At 41.2% G+C, this 19,579-nt stretch overlaps 1 protein-coding gene across 1 annotated transcript in view; it reads left to right on the forward strand.

Moving 5' to 3' along the window:
- LOC126092199 (out at first protein) overlaps window positions 1–19,579 on the forward strand; it is an 81,860-nt gene that overhangs the window by 44,872 nt on the left and 17,409 nt on the right. The window contains exon 5 of the mRNA XM_049907688.1: window positions 17,317–17,642. Within this exon, the coding sequence (XP_049763645.1) occupies window positions 17,317–17,609 (293 nt within the window). The 3' untranslated portion in view covers window positions 17,610–17,642. The remainder of the gene's footprint in view (window positions 1–17,316; window positions 17,643–19,579) is intronic.

Below are 19,579 nucleotides of genomic sequence, written 5' to 3' on the forward strand. Positions count from 1 at the left end.
ACTATTATATATTTTTGTGGCGTGTCTAGGTAATTTAGCTTTACATATCTTTCTACCCATGAGTGCCAACTTGCACCACAGTGTCACTCTTAGTTTTGTTTTTATCAATTTTTGTCTGGAATATAAATTCCTCCAAGTGTGCAAAAACGGCCGTTCACGCCCCTGCCTAGCTCCCGCTTGGGTTTTTCCAAGGCCATGTAAATGCTAGCCGCTCGCCACGGCCCTGTAGCAACTGCCAACTCCGTGCTCTGCGGTGGGAAACTGCCGCTCTAATCTCCCCCCCCCCCCCCACAGCTTGTACGCTCACATACCTCCTGGATTCCGCTTTCGGCACTTGCTATTGTAGTTTAACTTCACACTACCTGTAACTTTCCTCGTGGGTGTGAACCCTTCACCACCTTGGCTTTGTGAAGCGGCCCACGTTAACCTTCTTTCCTAAGGACACTACTCCAGCCTCGCTCTGTTGCTTTCAGTTCCACAACCTTCACATGGAACTTCGCGATAGTACCTTTTGTATACACTGATGGCTCTCGGACTGACTGTAGTGTCCTTAGGGTGTGCTCTCATCATTGGCATTAATTTTCTTTCATTATCGGTTCCCAGCACACTGTTCAGTATTTAAGCTGAGCTCTTCGCCCTCTATCAGGCTATGGAGTACATCCGGCAACACAGACTTTTCAATTGTCCTCTGCTTAGACTCACTCACCGCCCTTCAAAGTCTATGTGCGCTGTACACTGCCCATCCCTTAGTGCAGTGGTGATTTTTCCCCTGCTCCATACATGAATGGAACTTGAAGATACCCTAAGAACTGGTACAATGGGCTGCACAATCTACCATGCACTTCGTAGTGGTTTGCAGATTATAGATGTAGATGCAAGTGTGAATTAAAAAGGGTGTAAGACAAGGATGTAGTGTTTTGCCCCTGCTGTTCAATCTATATGTTGAAAAAGTAGTGATGGAAATAAAGGAAAGATTCAAGAGTGGGATTAAAAGTCAGGGTGAAAGGATATCAATGTTAAGATTCACTGATGACATTGCTATCTTCAGTGAAAGTGAAGAAGAATTACAGATTCTTATGAGTGAAATGAACATTCTAATGAGTACAGAATAAGGATCGAGAGTAAATGGAAGAAAGACAAAAGTAATGAGAAATAACAGAAATGAGAACAGCAAGAAACTTATCACATTTGGTGATCATGAAGTTAAGGAAGTCTGTTACCGAGACAGATGAAGCAAGGATGACAGAAAAAGCAGAGTAGCTCTGGCAGAAAGCACATTCTGGTCAAGAGTAGTCTACTAGTATCAAACATAGGTCTTAATTTCTGTGAATGTACGTTTGGAGCACTGCATTGTATAGCAGTAAGACATGAGCTGTAGGAAAACCAGAACAGAAGAGAATAGAAGCACTTGATAAGTGGTGCTATAGAAGAATGTTGGAATTTAGATGTACTAATAACGTAAGGAATGACGGCGTTCCCCGCAGAATCGGCAGGGAAAAGAATATTTCAGAAACACTGCCAAGTAGAAGGCACACAATGAAAGGACACCCGTTAAGACATAAGGGAATAACTTCCATGGAACTAAAGTGAGCTGTAGAGGATGAATATTGTAGAGGAAAACAGAAATTTGGATGCTTCCAACAAAAAATGAGGACCTAGGGTGTAAGTGCTGCTCTGAGATGAAAATGTTGGCAAAGGAGAGGAATTCTTGGTGAGCAGTGTCAAACCAGTCATAAGACTGATCTACAAAAAGAAAAAAAGTTGTGTGCATCTCTTCAATCACCCTTCTTGTAAATGGAATACATTTTTTCAGTTACCTGCAATGATTTGTTACTCCAGCATCCTGTGAAATAGTGCTGGAAGAAGGTGAGCAAATTATTTCACATACAATATACTCATATAAGTATCTCATATTTGTATATCTAATCCAAGATGTAGTAAAAACATCTGAATATCAGAGGGTAGAATTAGCGATTAGGAAGATGATTTGTGTTTCTCATTACAGACAAAGTCTATGCTTGATTAATTTTGACCACAGGAGAATGTCGAGAGCCCAACTGCCAACTAATAATATGCTAAACATGATCCATTGGCGATAAGTCTTGCTATTGTAAGTTTGGAGATCGAAATTTGTCTGCTGGTCTGTGGTGGTGGCTTTGGAATTCCATATGAATATCTTTTAATTGTCAATTTAGTATCTTTAAATTTTGATGTTGTATGTGAGGTGTACTTGACCATTATGAATCTCGGTTGAAATACACAACTAACTGTGACCCACCATTCTTACTGAACTTTCCTCTATGCATTTTGGAGTATTATACCTCCTTCTTTATGTGGATTTATTTAAATTAGTGATTATTTGTATATACAGTTTTTTCTGGACAGTTTGAGGCAAAATTAGACAAACACACACTATTTTGCTACCTGGCTCCAAAATGTTAGTTGTATGGGTGCTTTCATTACACATGTAACCAGTAATGTGAATGACTATCAGTGGTTACAGTCTGCTTTTCTGAATATTATTTGCATTGTAGGTGGAAATGCAGGGGCAGGTCCAATGATGAGTAGGAAAATGGCTAATATGAAAGGCGTAGCAAGCGCATTATCATTGCCACAATAAACACAAAGCCCACTACAGAAGTACAAATTTATGTGCCAACTAGCTCAGCAGATGACGAAGATGTTAAATGAATTTATGGTAAGATAAAAGAAATTATTCACATAGTTATGGGAGTTTGAAAATGTAGTGTTGACTGAGGACTGCAGTTCAGTAGTAGGAGTAGAATGAGAAGGATAAATACTAACACAATATGGACTGGGGAAAGGAATGAAAGGAAGAGCTGCCTGGCAAAATTTTGTACAGAGTAAAACTTAATAATGGCTGATACTTCATTTAAGTATCATGAAATAAGATTATATGAGTGGAAGAGATCTGGAGACCCTAAGGTTTCAGTTAGCTTACATAATGGTAAGACACAGATTTTGAAACCAAATTTTAAACTGCAAAACATTTCCAGGGGTTTTGAGAGATGAAATATTGAAGGCAGCAGGGAATCAAATAGGCGAAAAGACAACACCCAGCAGAAATGTTTGGATAACACAAGAGACATCGAATTTTATTTGAAGAGCACAGGAAAAGAATGTGCTTTTCCCAAATTATCACATTGTTCCGGAGAACAATTTTAAAGTTTGAAACCAAATTTCGTGGATACTACTGGACAAAATTAATGAATACAAGGCATTTGGAAGGACATGTTATGTAGATTAAATTTAATGTAAACTAATTCCTTAAATATTTAAATTGTAGTTTTATTGGCATAATATTTAAAGTGATGCCACGCATTACAAGGGAAAACTTCTGTATAACGAAATAGAATATAATGCAAGTAAAGCTATACTTTTTGTTAAATGTTGTCACATTATTTTGTAATGAAAAACAGTGTTTGAAAAAATAAAGATACGAAAATGAAGCTTCTTAGCTGATTAAAACTGGGTAGAACACTTTCCCGTGAAAGACAAAGGTCCCAAGTTAAAGTCTTGATCTGACACACATTTTTAATTTGGCAGGAAGTTTCATATCTGTGCATCCTGCACTGCATAGTGAAAATTTCATTCTGGAATAAAGATACTTGTTGGTAAGCAGTTTCTCTTTGCTAGTAAGAGTGACATAAAATATTACTTTGCCCCAACATGCACTTCTCAGTCTAGTGCAAAAGGTTTGTGTAAAACATTCTAGCTTCTTTTCTGCAATACTCTTTGAAAACCTGGAGATCTGATACTTTTCTTTTGATGTTGCCAGAGGACATGTAAAGACATATTATTATTATTATTATTAAAATTATACTAAAATAATATTTTTAAATTTACATCTGTAAGCAGGAGATAGATACTGTCGTGACTGCTACTCTTGTAGTTGCTGTGAAGCTCTCTCCGCTGATAAAATCCAAGCTCTATTATAAGTTTCTCGTGTTGAATGCAGCAGGGATATTTTTTGTGATGACTGACTCTCTGATGAGTTTTGTTAGCAAAGGACATTTCCCCGAATGTTTCTTCTTCAGAAATGACTCCCAATTTTTAATCTTATCTTGATTGACCAGTACGTCATGGGAAGGCTTAGGTTTACATCAAGCTTCAATTGTGATCTGCACTCAATCCATTGGAACTTCTGCTAATGCTTATATTGTTTATCAGTCCCCTGTTATTAACACTCTATGAAAAAGTGTCTTGTAATAGGGTAAAAGTTCCTTGAATTGTCTCCAAAAGTTTCATCACTCACACGATATTTAAGATACTTTGATACAGTGTAATTCTTGTTCTGGCCTGAACATGAACCACAAAAACTGCAAGATGTTTGACTTTCATGTGCAATAATTCTGTTGAAAAAATATAGATAGGAAACTATTTTATTGGTCCCTTTTCTTCTAATATCTTCAGTTTAAGTGTAGAGCACTGAAGTTGCATTTGAAACCTCAGGATTTTGAAAGAGTAAACAGACAACTGTCTTGTGTAATAGATGTCATTAGTACATATGTTTAGTAAGCGCACATTTTTATGTTAGTACGTGCAGATTGCTTTGCGTACTTTCTGGTCAATAGTGATCTTATTGATTTCTTTCAAAACTTGTTTTTTCCTGTCAGTTAAATTTTCAGATAACATTGCATTCAGCACTTTCATCTCAGCAGTGTACTTACCGCAGGTTGAGCGTGTGTCATTCCTTGGATACGCAAAAGCTATATTGAATTTGGTGTTAAATACCATTCTATGCATTTCATATGAAACACCAAAATATGTTTATTTTTCCTGGAACATTCTGTGTATTTTTTTTTTTTCCATCAAAAAAATCCTCTGGGAGATACAACCTCTTGATCTTGTCATTGTTGTCATGACTTGCTCTACTCTTAAATGAATGAAATGTGATCATAAACTGCCATTCCTACTGCTTCCTTAATTTTCTATGGCCTTATGAAACATACTTCTCTCTTCCAGCATGAGCAGACTTGTTCAGCTTCAAAAATTTCCAAACTGTGATTAATCATCATCTTGTTTTTCCATGGTACTGCCATGAAGGCTTTTCTGCATATAAGAATTTCATGTACAATGTCGTCACATTTCATTCTCACTCTGTAGTTGAAATTACACCCTCAAAGCTAAACTTCATCTTCATTCTTACTAGATAGCATTCTGTCAAGCGGAAGTATTGTAATAAATTGTGTCGGATACAGTGAATTTTCATTCCAGCCTACCATATTACTAAATTTTCATATAATATTTTATCTTTCTTCAGTACTTACTACTGCAAAGCACTTTAACTTACAGTTGCAGTCTTTTCCTAGTTTGTGTGACTTAATCCTTAATTTCTTCAAGACTGTACTCATCTATCCTTGTACATGCCATTTCCTAACACTGTGAGAGAGAGGTGTTGTGAGAATCATCCTTAGATGAAGTGCTCATCATTCAATATAAATAATTAATTATTCAAACTGAAATGAATCACTCACAACACCTGCATTACTAAAAAGAATGTCTCAGACTAAAGCAATAATTTTCAGTAGTACCAACAATGCACAATAAAGGAAAATTCTCTGTTTCAAAGAATGGAAAATGCAGGATGCAATGTAACAATACTACGAAAAGGGAAGTCTACTTGCCATATAGTGGAGATGCTAAGTTGCAGATAAGCACAACAAAAAGGCTATCTGCAACTCAAAATTATGTTTCTTGCTTCAGTATTGTTTGCCAACCCACAAGGAATCGAAAACTTAATATGCAACATTGGACAAAGCACATTTGTTCCCTGTAACGAGAGACATTAGCATGTTCTTTCCCTGCGTGCCTGATCTAAAATGGGTTGTAGATGTCTAGAAATGAACCTGTTAAGAAGTGCAAAAGGCAAAGCAGGAATGGCTGGGCCAGAAGTATAAGCTTAGAGAAGCATGCAGACATAGGTGAAAGGTGCTGCCTATAGAAAAATTAAGAGCGACCCATAAATAGGTTGGCCTACGAGGGGGCCATCCTGGTACCCATCGCTGTTCCCTTTAATTGATGGTATGTCTGGCCTTCAAAAGTGAAGAAGTTGTGGGTCAGGATGAAGCTGGCGAAGGTAATGAGGAAAGAGGTTTTAGGTAGGGTGGCAGGTGATCGGCATGAAAGGAAGTGCTCCATCGCAGTGAGGCCCTGGACGTGCGGAATATTTGTGTATAAGGAAGTGGCATCAGTGGTTACAAGGATGGTTTCCGGGGGTAACAGATTGGGTAAGGATTCCAGGCCTTCGAGAAAGTGGTTGGTGTCTTTGATGAAGGATGGGAGACTGCATGTAATGGGTTGAAGGTGTTGATCTACGTAGGCAGAGATACGTTCTGTGGGGGCTTGGTAACCAGCTACAATGGGGCGGCCAGGATGATTGGGTTTGTGAATTTTAGGAAGAAGGTAGAAGGTAGGGGTGCGGGGTGTCGGTGGGGTCAGGAGGTTGATGGAGTCAGGTGAAAGGTTTTGTAGGGGGCCAAAGGTTCTGAGGATTCCTTGAAGCTCTGCCTGGACATCAGGAATGGGATTACCTTGGCAAACTTTGTATGTGGTGTTGTCTGAAAGCTGACGCAGTCCTTCAGCCACATACTCCCGACGATCAAGTACCACGGTTGTGGAACCCTTGTCCGCCGGATGAATGACGATGGATCGGTCAGCCTACAGATCACTGATAGCCTGGGCTTCAGCAGTGGTGATGAAAGCCTTTTATTTTCTCAGGCTTCTCTGACATTTGGCATTACCCCCAAAGGCCTCACACTTAAAGTTCCCATTTCTGGCTGTAACCCTTCTTTCCATCAGTCCCTATACCAGTTCCAAACTGAACAATCCATTGCCCTCACCCACCTAATCCTTCACCTACACATCAACTCAGCCAGTGAACACACCCGTCGACTCCTATCCTTAATAAAAGTCCTCAATCTTTCCTCTCCCACACCCACACCGGCTGTTCAGAGCATCCTCCTACAGGCCACCCGCAGATTAGAACAGCATGCCACCCTCCACCTCAAAAAACTATCCAATCTCCTGGTTTCCCACCTCCGGAAAGGCAACTACTCGCCGTTCACAACCTTTCCAGCAAACCTCAACCTCCTCTCATTGCACACAGACCCAGTCTCTCCCATCTACTCCTCCCACTTCCAGCTCCACTCCCCCCAAAACCTCAAAATTCCAATCAACACAATCTGTAACCACAACATCCTAATTCAGTAGTTAACCTTTCCTCCAAACCTCTCTCCCAATCCGAAACCTCTGTCCTATCCAAAGGCCTCACCTTCAGCCCCACTCCCAGATTCAACCAAACAGCCCTCGTCAAAGATTTACTGTCCTACACTCGTAGTCTCTGCTGGAAATATTACTTTGCCATGAAGAAAAATGATCCTAATCCTACTCCTAATTATCCAACTCCCCAAGACACTATCCAAATTGAACCCTGCCTGGAACAGTTCCTTCCTCCGTCACAGCGGGACCCACCTCCTCTTCCTCAAAATCACCCTCTCCAAACCTTCCAGGAATTTCTGACTTCCAGCCTTGCCTCTCAATCCTTCTAAAAAAAAACCTTAATCCTACTCCCAACATCACCACTGCTGAAGCCCAGGCTATCCGTGATCTGAAGGCTGACCAATCCATCGTCATTCTTCCGGAGGACAAGGGTTCCACGACCGTGGTACTTGATCGTCGGGAGTATGTGGTTGGGGGACTGCGTCAGCTTTCAGACAACACTACTTACAAAGTTTGGCAAGGTAATCCCATTCCTGACGTCCAGGCGGAGCTTCAAGGAATCCTCAGAACCTTAGGCCCCCTACAAAACCTTTCACCTGACTCCATCAACCTCCTGACCCCACCAACACCCCGCACCCCTACCTTCTACCTTCTTCCCAAAATTCACAAACCCAATCATCCCGGCCGTCCTATTGTAGCTGGTTACCAAGCCCCCACAGAACGTATCTCTGCCTACGTAGATCAACACCTTCAACCCATTACATGCAGTCTCCCATCCTTCATCAAAGACACCAACCACTTTCTCGAAGGCCTGGAATCCTTACCCAATCTGTTACCCCCGGAAACCGTCCTTGTAACCATTGATGCCACTTCCTTATACACAAATATTCCGCACGTCCAGGGCCTCACTGCGATGGAGCACTTCCTTTCATGCCGATCACCTGCCACCCTACCTAAAACCTCTTTCCTCATTACCTTCGCCAGCTTCATCCTGACCCACAACTTCTTCACTTTCGAAGGCCAGACATACCATCAATTAAAGGGAACAGCGATGGGTACCAGGATGGCCCTCTCGTAGGCCAACGTATTTATGGGTCGCTTAGAGGAAACCTTCTTGGTCACCCAGGCCTGCCAACCCAAAGTTTGGTACAGATTTATTGATGACATATTCATGATCTGGACTCACAGTGAAGAAGAACTCCAGAATTTCCTCTCCAACCTCAACTCCTTTGGTTGCATCAGATTCACCTGGTCCTACTCCAAATCCCATGCCACTTTCCTTGACGTTGAACTCCATCTGTCCAATGGCCAGCTTCATACGTCCGTCCACATCAAACCCATCAACAAGCTACTGTACCTCTATTATGACAGCTGCCACCCATTCCACATCAAACGGTCCCTTCCCTACAGCCTAGGTCTTCATGGCAAACAAATCTGCTCCAGTCCGGAATCCCTGAACCATTACACCAACAACCTGAAAACAGCTTTCGCATCCCGCAACTACCCTCCCGACCTGGTACAGAAGCAAATAACCAGAGCCACATCCTTATCCCCTCAAACCCAGAACCTCCCACAGAAGAACCCCAAAAGTGCCCCACTTGTGACAGGATACTTTCCGGGACTGGATCAGACTCTGAATGTGGCTCTCCAGCAGGGATACGACTTCCTCAAATCCTGCCCTGAAATGAGATCTATCCTTCATGAAATCCTCTCCACTCCACCAAGAGTGTCTTTCCGCTGTCCACCTAACCTTCGTAACCTCTTAGTTCATTCCTATGAAATTCCGAAACCACCTTCCCTACCCTCTGGCTCCTACCCTTGTAACCGCACCCAGTGTAAAACCTGTCCCATGCACCCTCCCACCATCACCTACTCCAGTCCTGTAACCCGGAAGGTGTACACGATCAAAGGCAGAGCCACGTGTGAAAGCACCCACGTGATTTACCAACTGACCTGCCTACACTGTGATGCATTCTATGTGGGAATGACCAGCGACAAACTGTCCATTCGCATGAATGGACACAGGCAGACAGTGTTTGTTGGTAATGAGAATCACCCTGTGGCTAAACATGCCTTGGTGCACAGCCAGCACATCTTGGCACAGTGTTACACCGTCCGGGTTATCTGGATACTTACCACTAACACCAACCTGTCAGAACTCTGGGGATGGGAACTTGCCCTTCAGTATATCCTCTCTTCTCGTTACCCGCCAGGCCTCAACCTCCGCTAATTTCAAGTTGCCGCCGCTCATACCTCACCTGTCATTCAACAACATCTTTGCCTCTGTACTTCCGCCTGGACTGACATCTCTGTCCAAACACTTTGCCTTCACAAATGTCTGCTTGAGTCTGTGTATGTGCGGATGGATATGTGTTTGTGTGCGCGCGAGTGTGTACCTGTCCTTTTTTCCCCCTAAGGTAAGTCTTTCCGCTCCCGGGATTGGAATGACTCCTTAAGCTCTCCCATAAAACCCACATCCTTTCGTCTTTCCCTCTCCTTCCCTCTTTCCTGATGAAGCAACCGTTGGTTGCGAAAGCTTGAATTTTCTGTGTATGTTTATGTTTGTTTGTGTGTCTATCAACCTGCCAGTGCTTTCGTTTGGTAAGTCACATCATCTTTGTTTTTAGATATATTTTTCCCACATGGAATGTGGTAATGTAGTAGATGAAGGTGAAATAGGAGATATGATACTGTGAGAACAATTTTACAGAGCACTGAAAGACCTAATTCAAAACAAGGCCCCTGGAGTAGATGACAATCCCTCAGAAATACTGAGATCCTTGGGAGAGCCAGGCAAGACAAAACGATTCTGCCTGGTGTGCAAGATAGATGACACCTCAGGGAAGATCATTTTGTGTTACAGAGAAATGTAGGACTGCACTATGCAATACTGACCCTATTACTTATCTTAGAGGGTAGGTAAAAAAAAAGGCAAACCTACTTTTATAACTTTGTTCCATAAAATTTCGAGAATGCAGCCACATAAATTTATGCGGCTGCAAGCCCGAAATTTTATGGAACAGTCATTGTGCCACGGAAGTATAATGATACTTTTATAGCATTTGTAAATTTGTAGAAAGTGTTGACATTGTTGACTGGAATACATTATTTGAAACAGTGAAGGTAGCAGGGATAGAATACAAGGAGCAAAGAGTTACCTAGAACTTGTACGAAAATCAGCCTGCAGTTGTAACAGTTTAAAAATATAAAAGGGAAGTTGTGTTTGTAGCATCTCCCCACTGTTGTTCAATCTGTATGGTGAATAAGCAATAAAGGAATCCAAGGAGCAATTTGAAAAGGAAATTAAAGATCAGGGAGTAGAAGTAAAAACTTTAAAGTTGCCAATGACATTGTAAATCTGCCAGACAGTAAAGGGCTTGGAAAAACAGAACATCAGAATGGCTAGTGCATTGAAAACTAGATATAAGATGAACATCAACCAAAGAAAAATGGGGGTAATGGAATGTATCAAATTAAATCACACAATTCTAAGGAAATTAGATTACGAAATCAAACACTACAAGTAGTCAGTTAGTTTTGGTATGTGGGCAGCAAAATAACCAACAATGGTGGCAGTGGAGAGTATATAAAATGCAGCCTGCCAGTAACAAGAAAAGCGTTTTTTTAAAAAGAGAAATTTGTTAACGTAAACTATAAATTTAAATATTAACAAGTTGTTTTTTTTTTCTGAAGGAAGGCGTTTGTCTGGAGTGTGTCCTTGTACAGAAGTGAAACCTGGACTGTGGAGAGTTATGGCAAAAAGAGAGTAGAAGCTTTTGAAATGTGGTGCTACAAAAGAATGACGAAGCACAATTAGATTAGATCGGTAAATCAAATGAGTTGGTATTGAATCAAACTGAACGGTTTACGTTGTAGGAAATGCCCTACAGCATCAAGGACTTATTCATCTAGTAATGGAAGACAGTGCATTTGTGGGAGGGGTGGGGGGGGGGGGGGGGGGGGGGGTAGGAGTGTAGAAGGGTAGACTAAGGCTGGACTGTGGTAAGAAGCTTCAAATAGATAAAGGTTACAGAGATTATGATGCATGTTGAGTGTAGACTAGGATGGAGAGCTGCACCAAACCAGTCTACGGACTAAAGACCATATCATCTACATTCTACTCTCTTCCTGCACACCATGGTTACTTGCTATGAACTAAGAAGTCAAAAGAATATACAATACTACCAAAAGTGGCGAATTCGTCATAATCTATTTACTTACATATTTGTTTTTATATTGAAACTGTGTTAATGTGAGGGTGTGTGCGTACACCATGCCATTGTGCTTAAAATAATAATGAATATGAGGGTTTTGATATGATGATGATCATCACCATCATCATGTGGGTATCTTGTGTGGACAATACGTCTCCATCTGTTCCTATCATTATACATTTCCTTTCTTTTTACAGCTTTCAGTGTTGCTCCTTTCTGAAGGTCATCATTTATTTCACCTAACCACTTTTTCTGGAAAGTCCAAGAATTGTGCCTCTGCAAAGTGTAATTTCCAAGTATGTCTAGCGGTTCTAGTCTCGGGCACCATTTGCATGTGCCCTAACCATTTCATCCGTGCAATTCATAGTCTTTCCTCCATAGTGCAGGTCACTTGCATGCCATTTCTAATGCACTTTTTTTCTAATTTGGTCTCTTCTTTTGCATAACAGAATGTAAAAATTTCACTTCACATGCCTGTAGTTTGCCGAAGTCTTTTTGATAACATACAGTTTGTCGAACCACTGTATGTCATGGTAAGCAGATGATATTATTTAAACATTGTTTAGCTTTTATGGGAACTACTTTATTTCACAGTAGGTTTCATACTAGGTAGAACAACTTGGAGCCTTTTGGCACTCTATTTTGGATTTTTAACGTAAACACCCCCCCCCCCCCCCCCCCCCCCCCTAGTTTGATGCCACATGTCCAAGGTAACTAAAGCTTTCTACACATTCAGTTCTTTCTCCATCAACTTGGAGGTGCATTGTCTGGATGTTTGTGCGGCTTTATAGCTAAAGTTTTCTTCTTGCTTGCAGTTAACTTGTGCTTATTAAACTTATTAGTCCTGCAGTCTAATTTCCTCTGAGTCTGTTGTGCTCTCTCTCTCTCTCTCTCTCTCTCTCTCTCTCTCTCTCTCTCTCACCAGGTGGCAACGTTATCTGCAAAAACTGTGTTACATCTCCATGTTGTACAGCTTTAATAATTAAATCCATGAGTGCAATTAAAAGTAATGGAGGTAGTGCACTATCTTGTTGTACTCCTCTCTTTGTTTGGAACTGTTCTTATCTACCATATCCTAGATATATAGTGCTTTTGCTGTTTTAAAACGGCTGTTGAATCTTTTGAACTAGAGAACCTGGAACTCCAGTTAATGCAAACAGTTCCTTATTTTGCACCTTGGAACACTGTTACAGGCTTTTCCTGTGTTTAAAAACACTACAATCAGATATTTCCCTTTTGACTAGTACTTTACTGCTTGTTGTCTAATGGCTAAAACTAGATCACTTGTTTCCCTGTTACTCTGAAACCTTGTTGTCCTTCTTCATCTGAATCTTCAATGTTTGAACGAAATACTTTGCAACACTCCTGGAGGCTGGGTGAAACAATGCTACAGTGATGTGCATGATGCCATTCCTTGACAGAAATTATGTAGTAGATCAGGAATAAATTGTAGACTTTTATCTAAGACAAGGATAATTGGAGCAATGTTGATAGTGAGGATTTGTTCTAACTGTGGCAATCAAGGATGAGTTGTGCTTGCACACTATATACAGAAAGTGAGAGAGCATGTCCGTTACCGCAAACCTCATAGTGCGGACAAGCAGAATTTTCACATTCAAAACAGTACTTACAAGACAAACATTTAAGCTCTGGCAGGCAGGTGTTCACGACATTCAGAACATCTAAAATGTGGACCAACTGTATGAGATTTTGTTCACAAAATGGTAAAAATTTTATTCATATTTCAGAAAATTCAAGAGATTCAGGATATTATAGGTACTACAATTCTTGGGGGCAAGAATAAGATTTTTGGGTTAGTAGGTGGAAGACAAGTGAAACATTTACAGCAATGTCAATCATCTCTCATACTTTGAAATGAAACAGCAGCTAACGATGAAAGTTCTTCCAGTCTTGCTCATCTGAATGAAAGGTGGAAAAAGCAGTATTTGTTGCAACAGTTCATCCCCCTGCTGCATAAACTAATCCAAGAGCTGCTGTATTGCTGTTAATCCAAAGCCATTTGCTGCTACATATTAGCCCTCCACTGAAATGATAATTTTTCTGCTTCTCGCCACACTCTCCAGCATTCTTTATGCTAGTGTCGATCATGCGGCCTACCCTCATGATACTGGTGATCAGTTGAACGTGTTGATTTCATATATTGATAACTGTTATATTTGTTGAACAGCCAAGGATCTCATCAGCGGACAACACACCTTGAGATTGAGGCTTTTTTTTTTATATGTAGAGGAACATACCATCCTTACAATCTGAGTAGTCAAGCGAAGATCCCCGTTCTCTGTGACACACAACATTTCATGTCAGGCCACACAGTAAACTGGTAGCTCCGCTATGTTGATATCTGAATTTTGGAGCAAGCACTGTCTTCACAGGGTTGAAAGGGGCCTACCATCTGATTTCAGACTTTCATAAAAGAAAGTTAAGATACTAAAGCATTATTATCAAAGGAGAATGATTAAATACATCTGAAACCTTGTTGAGCACAAAGGGATGAGTCAACTAGCTGATAAAAAAGGAAAAATGTGTATTGAGAAAATCACTTGATCAACAGGTGGGTTGATGGACAGGTTAGACTAAGGTCTACTGAGGAACTGTGTGGAAAGATAAAATCACCGGAAAGAAAAGACGATTGTCCTAAGGAAAGAAATGCATGCTGGACAATGACAGGTTAACTAAGATGGACTCGAGCTTTATAATTAATAAAATAAAGCAGTAGTTTCAGGCATCTACAAAAGATTTACATCAATAAGAAAAAAATAAAAACCATTGAGAAAGTGTCTTTCCCAATATTTTTATTACTTCACTTCATATAGGTACACATATGGGTTCACACCCTTAACTACTCTTCATCAAAGCACACTAGAACTCCTTCTCTAATAAATGATTTTCCTGCTAACAAAATAACATTGTAGTTAATTCCAGAAAGATCTCCTTCCATTCTGCAGTATCCAAGCAGATTACCACCATTTATGAGGCCCTCAGGAGCTTGGATTTCGTTTGCTGGGTACTGGCTTGGCAATCCCGGGGTCTTTATCTGGGGGACTGGTAAGTGCCACTAGTCCTCTGTCAACATAAGCTCTGGGCATGCTTCAGCGACCACTGTGTGGCCGGACATGAAATGTTGTGTGTCACAGAGAATGGGGATCTTGGCTTGACTGCTCGGATGATGAGATCCTTGGCTGTTGAGGTGGAACAGTGTTAGCAGGTAACCTCTGAGGAATCTCACTTCTCAGTTGTACAAAGTTTACCTAGCCTCGTAGGTCTCCGTCTAGATGGGCTGTAAGTTCCCTAGGTGCTCTTGGGACTGAAATAGATCGTTCAAAATTTTCTCTTCCTCCTCCTAGTGGACAGGGTGGGCCACTGGAAGGTACCAACACTCAATCAAACAACAGGACTCAGGTAGCCAGTTCTCCAGTTGATAGTAACAGAGTGCATGCTGGTTATCGGAATGTGTTCATCATAGTGAAATTAAAAGAACTTAGCTTTGAGAAGATTTTGCTCTTCTCTAGCATATAGAGGGCATTGCGGGAGCTTTAAAATTTGTCAAGCTATTGCAAAATGGACCCTGTTGGTCGAATCATCTTATTCCCAACAAGTGAAGAACTTCCAGAAAGCTCAATGCCTTGTGGAGTGTGCAGTTGAAACCAAACTCCACAATACGATGAACTACAGCAAATGTCTTGTGACTTACAGGGATCTAGTTGACATTCCCCGAGAAGAACTGAAAGCTGAGTGGTCCTGAGAAGGCATTGTGGATGTGCAAGACATTATGAAAAGGGCGAATGGCGATCTTGTCAAGTCAGACTGATATTCTTACATTTAACAGCACCGAGCTTCCAGAGCAGGTCAAGGCAGGTTTCCTTCACCTAAGTGTACAGCCTTATTTCCCAAGTCCGCAGCTCATGGTCTAGTGGCTAGCGTTGCTGTCTCTGGGTCTGATTCCCTGCCGGGTTGGGGATTTTCTTTACCTGGGGACTGGGTGTTTGTGTTGTCCTCATCATTTCATGATCATTCGTGAAAGTTGGGAGACTGTACAGTGAAAAGATTGGGAATTTGTACGGGTGCTGATAACCACGCAGTTGAGTGTCCCACAACCAAATATGGTCATCGTCATCACCATTATTTCCCAAACCTGATGCTCTGTTTTAATTTGCCCAGTAGCAAATGTGGTAATGTCACCCACGCTGGAGTATGTTGTTCCTCTCCTCTGAATTGTGTCAACTGCTCTGGGGATCACCCTGTCTGGAGTAGGGACTGCAGTGTCTTCCTTGAAGAACAGAAAATTTGGGAGATAAAAAGACATGGTGAAGTGTAAAAGATATAAAAGGTCATGCAGCCTCCCATGTTCGCTGCCTATTTGCTTCCGTTCTCAAACAGCCAGTCCAGAAACTTAATGTTGCTACACAAATGAAGATTGCTTGTCAGCACTAGTGGTTGTGTTTGTCAGCGTACTTTTGCTGCTGCAGTTAATTTGAAGCCTGCTCCTCCCCGTAGAACTTCGGACTAGGCCGTGGTTGCTGACATTGTGGAACTTCCTGCCCCTCCACAGATCATGTCTAGTCCATTTTCCAGCACTGCCACTGTCACTTCCATGGTTGTTGCTCTGAAGCCACCTTGGACAAGAAAACTGCAGTACACCGTCCAACAATGTTGATGTCATCCTGTCTGGTGCCTCTCTCGAATGTTCTTCAGATTTCGGACTGGGGCGATCATCTCGCCCCAAGAGGAAGCCTCCACCCATTGTGGATTCCCCACCCTTGCTGAAAGATAGGATGAAAGTGCTACCCACATCATAGATGGCTCCCATCCTATAGTGAAATATTAATGGGTTCAATGTGGAGGAAATAAAACACTTTGCACACCTGTGCTTGTGTTTGCAGGAAACATATTTTAAAGCATCTGATGCCTCTGCACTATGCGTCTATACGCTCTATTGTGAGGATGACAGGACTGGAGAAAGGGCCAAGGGACAGGTTGCTGTGTTTGTTGATAATGCACACCACTCCTCAGCTCTTCCTCTAGCTACTGACCTGCAAACAGTTGCCGCTGAAATTAATTTGTGTCGGAGGATCACTGTTTGCTCCTCATGCAAGGTGCAGTAGCCTCCGAGGCTCTCATAGGTCTTGTGAAACAACTCTCCGACCATTTCTCTTGCTAGGAAACTTCAATGCTCATCTTGTTTTGTGGAGCTCAACCTCTGCTTGCCCTCGGTGTTGGGTTTCAGAGCCTCAGGATTCTCATGAGCTGTGCATCCTCAACATAGGTACTCCCAATTTCTGTGCTGATGTGGGTCATACTCAGCCATTGTCCTCTCTTGCTTCTCTACAGACCACACAGACTTTGTTCAGTTGGAAGTCATTGATGACCTTCATTCCATTGATCACTCCCCAGTCATTCCAGTGACCACTCCCCAATCTGCTTTCATATACTGGATGGAGCATTACTTCCACAGAAGCCACCAAAATGGATGGGCAGCAAGGCTAACTGGACACTCTTCAGCCTGCTGGCTGTGTTTGAACATTGCAGCAGTGTCTGGGAATGGGTGGATCACATGAGGCAGCTTTCAGGGTATAGACATAGTTGTTTTTCAGTGCAGTGACTTAGATAAAAACCGTGATTTAGTAATTGTTCTGAAAGAATATTGCATTAAAGCATCACTAGGTAACTAATCAAAAGAATTACAGTACATTGATAAGTTTCAGATTTTGCTAGTACTTTGAATGATAAATTAAATTACAGATTTAAATGGCTCTCTGTGTCAGTGCTTACATTCTAATTCTGTGATGCATGCGTGCGTGTTACAATTTACAGACCAGTTACAGTATCTCCTCTGTTGCAGGTGCATCACTGTCGGCACTGCTTGCCTCTGTCTCTAGGTCACCACCTGACGGAGGATCACAGGCAGGACCTGTTCCCCGCTGCCTCGAAACTGCGGACCCTTGGCATGCTTGCACTTGTAATCTGGAGCTTTGTGTTGGGTGGTACCCTTGTGGTCTGAAGTATTGCAAGGGCAAGGATAGGGCAGCAGCCCTGCCTGGAGGTGGATATCGCTGTGGCATTAAGACTTGTCGAAAGTGCAGTCTTCTCTCTTATTATGTGCGGCACAAACAGCTCTGCCTCTGGGATGAATGACCCAGGCCTGTTGCTGGCTGGGCCGGCACCTAGGTGAGAATGCTTGCTGATTGTCTGTAATTTTTCCAGTGTAAGTATATATGTCTACATGATAATGTGTTGTTCGTATGGTACGTATTGCTGGTGGCAGACTAGAATACTATGGGCCAATTGTGTAAACCCCAGTGACTGGAGACCGATTTTGAGCTGTGTTAAGAAAATGAAACCAGTTCACGAATTCACTGTGTAGTATAATAATAAATTTTAATCAGTTGAACGTTCAGTGTTGGTCTACAGGGTGCAGCAAGAACAACACTCCTGTTTGGGAAGCTGAGATAAATGAAACTGAATAAGATAGGACATTTTTATTATCTAAGAACACACATAATGCCATTTAAGAATATGGTGTATTAACTTGATTTAAACAATAAGTCACTCGAATGGCTGCCTCTATTGTTGATCCATTGGTTGAGCCTTCCTCTGAAGTTGCTCATTACTCTGCGAGTCAAGGCGGTGTGATTCCTTCGTCTTGGTTATCATTTCCTTGATGGCTTCTAAAGTTTGAGGGTGATGTTGTTACACTTTGGGCTTGAGATAGCTCCACAGAAAAAAGTCTGGTGAAAGTTATGGCCACCCAGTATCACCATGCAAAGTAGTGACATGTCCAGAAAACATTTCCCTCACCAAGGCCAGTGATTGAAGTGCTGTGTGAGCTGTTGCGCCATCTTATTGGAACCACACACTCTCAGGGTCATTAAACAGTTCGCCTAGTTTTCACTGTAGGAAGTTACGGAGCATGGCACAGTACCGATTGCTGTTTACAGTAACACTCACAATTTTCTTTGAAGAAAAAAAAATGTACCAATAACTCCAAAATTAAAAACAGCACACCAAACTGCTACTTTGGGACTATGGAGTTCTTTTAGGTTGTTTTCAGACTAGTACCTGAAATTTTGTTTATTTACTGCACTTGACAAATGAAAATGTGCCTCTCCTGAAAAAATTACAATTTCTTCTCGGTGACAGTTATGAAGCAAGCCTTCACACAGTGTTCTACTGGCATAGTCGATATCAATTCAGGCAGGCTAGGAAAAAATCTTACCTTCATAGTCTCGGATGTTATTGAATTTAGCATATGTTAAAATGAAGGACCAAGTAAGGAACATGTATTTTTTTTGTTTTCTCCAAAAAAATTTCTGCTCCAAGATACAGCCCTCCAAAGATGACACTGCGTGTACCATTTTGAAAATGTGAATTTTGCAAAAAATTTTAAACTGATGTATCTCTGGAACAGTTCTAGATTTTTGTTGTTTTTTTATTTTAAAGATAATTGCTTTATGATTACAAAGAAATCCTCCATTTGGACTTATTTGTCAAAGTTCTTTTACTATAGCATTCTGAACTTTTTTCATAATTTACAGAATTTTTTTAAATGCCAATCCATAATTTTTTTTTTTTTTTTTTTTTTTTTTTTTTTTTTTTTTTTTTTTTTCCCAGTTGATTAGTACCATATAGTTCTACATTCCATGAAAAGGAGAGCTTCCACTTTTAGATTGAACAAGTTTTATAAACATAAAGATGAGTAAGAGACTCACTTTTCAAGCATTTTAAATGGTTCCAAAATGTATGTGAAAGGTGCAAAGACTTAAAGGTTTCAATTTATGCAACTTCTGTTCTCTCTGTTTGTTACTGAAATTAGCCAGTCATTGAACTAAAAATGCGTCCCACTGCTTCAGTATCTTTCTTTGATACAGAGTGATGCCTTCGTGTTGAACCAATAGGAACTGGAACACTTACAATCTTCAAAACATTGTGAACAGGAAGTGAGCACTGATGGCATTGTTGCTATCCTTCAGCTGGAAACTTATATCCAGCAGCTGGTCCATGTGGTATCATAAAGTTCACTACAATTTATTTCGTTTAACTCTTAACTGGTGTCTATAGTCTCTACAATCCACCAGTCAGTTATACACACATACCACAAATATCCC

Source organism: Schistocerca cancellata, chromosome 7 (assembly GCF_023864275.1).
Source record: "Schistocerca cancellata isolate TAMUIC-IGC-003103 chromosome 7, iqSchCanc2.1, whole genome shotgun sequence".
Classification (NCBI taxonomy): domain Eukaryota; kingdom Metazoa; phylum Arthropoda; class Insecta; order Orthoptera; family Acrididae; genus Schistocerca; species Schistocerca cancellata.